At 72.1% G+C, this 3609-nt stretch overlaps 1 protein-coding gene across 1 annotated transcript; it reads left to right on the forward strand.

Annotated features, from left to right (window-relative positions):
* On the forward strand, positions 497 to 3609 carry SEMA3B (semaphorin 3B; the record flags this gene model as incomplete). Its single annotated transcript, XM_021409716.1, is given in 16 exon segments — positions 497 to 654; positions 760 to 822; positions 895 to 1014; positions 1089 to 1182; positions 1267 to 1386; positions 1468 to 1613; positions 1687 to 1801; positions 1869 to 1938; positions 2004 to 2148; positions 2217 to 2436; positions 2512 to 2603; positions 2685 to 2726; positions 2803 to 2960; positions 3027 to 3082; positions 3155 to 3294; positions 3363 to 3609. Coding segments are annotated over 16 exon segments (1986 nt in total), but the record flags the coding sequence as incomplete, so codon positions are not given.

Below are 3609 nucleotides of genomic sequence, written 5' to 3' on the forward strand. Positions count from 1 at the left end.
CGCGGCCACCGAGCTGCGCGCTGCAGGTGCTGTCCCGCACCGCGGCTCCGTGGCTCCCGGTGCCGGGCACCGTCACGCTGCCCTCGGTCGTGGGTACGGGGTCCCGGCCCGCAGCCACCACAAAGAGCCGTTTGTTCCCACCGCGAGGGATTAGCTCGGCAGGGCAGAGAAAAGGCCCTTTCTCCCCCCCGGCCGCCCGCTGCGCGAGATGGATGGTGGGATGGTGGGCCGCTGCGGGGGCGGCCGGGCCGGGAAAGCCGGTGGGACGGGTCTGGGGGAGGGGATGGGGCGGCAGGGGGCTGCGGCCCCTGTGCAGGCACCTCGGGGACGGTCACGCACGAAGCTGGGGCTCGACTCTCAGCCCTTGCTGCACCCGGGAATAGGGTCGGGGCTCACAGGAATGGGGTCAGGGCATCGGGATGGGAGCGCGCCACGGGCATCCGTCCGTGGCGGGGCTGTGTTGGGCAGGGCTGAGCAGGGTGGCCCGGCCCTGCAGAGCTGCGGGCCCGCCACGGGCTGCGACTCTTCCAGCTGGAGCGCTCGTGCTGCTACGAGGCCCTGCTGCTGGATGAGGAGCGCGGCCGCCTCTTCGTGGGCGCCAAGAACCACCTGCTGTCGCTGAGCCTGGACAACATCAGCCAGCGGGACAGGAAGGTAACGGGGCGGGTGGAGGTGGGGGAGGCATCCCGTGGTGTGATGTCCGGGTTTGGTGCCCTTGGCCGGGCATGGGGGGCTGCCACCCTTCCTTCCCACCCGCAGATCTACTGGCCGGCTCCGGTGGAGTGGAGGGAGGAGTGCAACTGGGCCGGCAAGGACATCACGGTGCGTGCGGGATGCGGCGGGCGGGCAGGGTTGGGGCTGCAGCAAGGGCTCGGTACCACCCTGTGCCCCCAGGCCGAGTGCATGAACTTCGTGAAGATCCTGCACGCCTACAATCGGACCCACCTGTACGCCTGCGGCACCGGTGCCTTCCACCCCACCTGCGCCTTTGTGGAGGTGGGGCAACACACCGAGGTGAGCCATGGCGTGCCGTGGTGCGGCGTGGTGCGGCACGGCCCTGACTGCCGGCGCTGACCCCGCTCCCCCAGGACCACGTCTTCAAGCTGGATGCGCGGCGCGCTGAGGATGGCAAGGGGAAGAGCCCCTACGACCCCCGGCACGCGGCCGCCTCCGTTCTCGTGGGTAGGAGGGCAGCAAGGGCACGCCCGGGGCTCCCACGGGGTTGGCCGGGCGGCTCCCGATGACCCTTCCCTCGGTGCCCGCCAGGCGAGGAGCTCTACTCGGGGGTGGCCACTGATCTGATGGGGCGCGACTTCACCATCTTCCGCAGCATGGGCCCGCGCCCGTCCGTCCGCACGGAGCAGCACGACTCCCGCTGGCTCAACGGTCAGTGCCGGGGGGTCCCTGCGCCTGGCGGGTCCCCGCGGGCGCCCACAGGCTCTGGATGTGCCGCCTATCCACTCCCAGAGCCCAAGTTCGTGGATGTTTTCTGGGTGCCGGAGAGCGAGAACCCCGACGACGACAAAATCTACTTCTTCTTCCGCGAGACGGCGGTGGAGCGGCAGCATGGGCTGGGCAAGGCCAGCGTCAGCCGCATTGGCCAGATCTGCAGGGTGGGTGCGGGCAGCCGCAGCGGGGCCGTGGGGCCGTGGTGCCACCCCTCAGCGGCCGCCCCTCGCCCCGCAGAACGACGTGGGCGGGCAGCGCAGCCTGGTGAACAAGTGGACGACGTTCCTCAAGGCGCGGCTGGTGTGCGCCGTGCCAGGCACCGACGGTGCTGACACGCACTTTGATGAGCTCCGTGAGTGCCCGCTGGGATGGCCGGGTGGTGCCCGGAGGGGCTGTGCTGATCCTTCCCCTGCCCGCAGGTGACGTCTTCCTGCTGCAGACGAGGGACAAGCGCAACCCCTTGGTCTACGCCGCCTTCTCCACCTCCAGGTAGCGCCCGTCCTGCGCCCTGCGTGTGCTACGTGCTGATCCTCACGCCCCATTTCTCTCCCCAGCTCCATCTTCCAGGGCTCGGCCGTCTGTGTCTACACCATGGCCGACATCCGCCGGGCGTTCCTGGGCCCCTTTGCGCACAAGGAAGGCCCCAACTACCAGTGGGTGCCGTACCAGGCGCGCGTGCCGTACCCCCGCCCGGGCATGGTACGTGGCGTGGGCACGGGGTGCTGGGGGATGTGGGAACCCCGCTGACCCAGCTCCGCCCCCTGCAGTGCCCCAGCAGAACCTTTGGCACCTTCAGCTCCACCAAGGACTTCCCGGATGAGGTGATCCAGTTCGCCCGGCACCACCCGCTGATGTACAACCCGGTGCTGCCCCACGGCCAGCGGCCCCTCTTCCTGCAAGCCGGCGTGCCCCACACCTTCACCCGCATCGCCGTCGACCGCGTGGCCGCTGCTGATGGCCACTACGATGTCCTCTTCATCGGCACAGGCACGTGGCACCTCCACTCAGGGGCTGAGGGCCGGGGCCACCCCCAGGCCCCCCCCCTCACCGCCCTCCCTGCAGATGTGGGCACTGTGCTGAAGGTGGTCTCGGCGCCGCAGCAGAGCTGGCACGGCATGGAGCCGCTGCTGCTGGAGGAGCTGCAGGTCTTCCAGGTGCGTCCCTGCGCTGGGGGCCGCTGGGGGCCGCACACCTACTGGGCCCCATCCGTAACAGCTGCCCTTGCTCTTCTGCAGGATGCGTCCCCCATCACCAGCCTGCAGCTCTCCTCCAAGCGGGTAAGGGGCAAGGGGGCTGAGCCCTGCCGGACCCACGGGCCCCATTGCAGGGGTGCTGAGCCCCCTCTCCCTGCAGCAACAGCTCTACGCCGGCTCGGCCGCCGCCGTGGCCCAGCTGCCCCTGCACCGCTGCGGCGCCTACGGCAAGGCGTGCGCCGAGTGCTGCCTGGCACGGGACCCGTACTGCGCCTGGGACGGCACCGCCTGCACCCGCTTCGTGCCCAGCACCAAGAGGTACGTCGCGCCGGGACCCCGCGCCCGGGGACGGGAGCGCGCCCTGCAGCCCACGCCTCTCCGCAGGCGCTCCCGCCGGCAGGACGTCCGCAACGGGGACCCCAACCTGCTGTGCTCCGAAGGTGCGTGGGGCCGCGGGGCGCGGTGCCGCGCCCGCGGCGGGGAGACGACGGACGTGGGGTCTCGTCCCGCAGAGCCCCCGCGGGGCCGCGTGCCCCAGCGGCAGCTGTACGGGGTGGAGGGCAGCAGCGCTTTCCTGGAGTGCGTGCCCCGCTCCCTGCGCGCCCGCGTCGCGTGGACGTACCAGCGCGGCCCCGACGCTCCGCAGCGCGAGGTAGGGGGCGCGCGGCGGGGCGGGGAGAGCCCCCCAGCGCCGTGCCCTGACCGCCGCCCGGGCCGCAGGTGCAGCCGGACGAGCGGGTGGTGAGGACGGAGCGGGGGCTGCTCCTGCGCAGCGTGCAGCGGCACGACGCCGGGCTCTACGTGTGCCGGGCCACCGAGCAGGGCTTCACGCAGCCCGTGCTGCGCCTGGCGCTGGGCGTCCTCGGCGCTGCCGCCCCCGGGGGCCGCGCTCCCTGGTACCGGGACTTCCTGCAGCTGCTCGAGCGGCCCGAGGCGGCCTGCGGGCGGCTGCGGCCCCCTCCTCCCG

Source organism: Numida meleagris, chromosome 11, assembly GCF_002078875.1.
Source record: "Numida meleagris isolate 19003 breed g44 Domestic line chromosome 11, NumMel1.0, whole genome shotgun sequence".
Lineage (NCBI taxonomy): Eukaryota > Metazoa > Chordata > Aves > Galliformes > Numididae > Numida > Numida meleagris.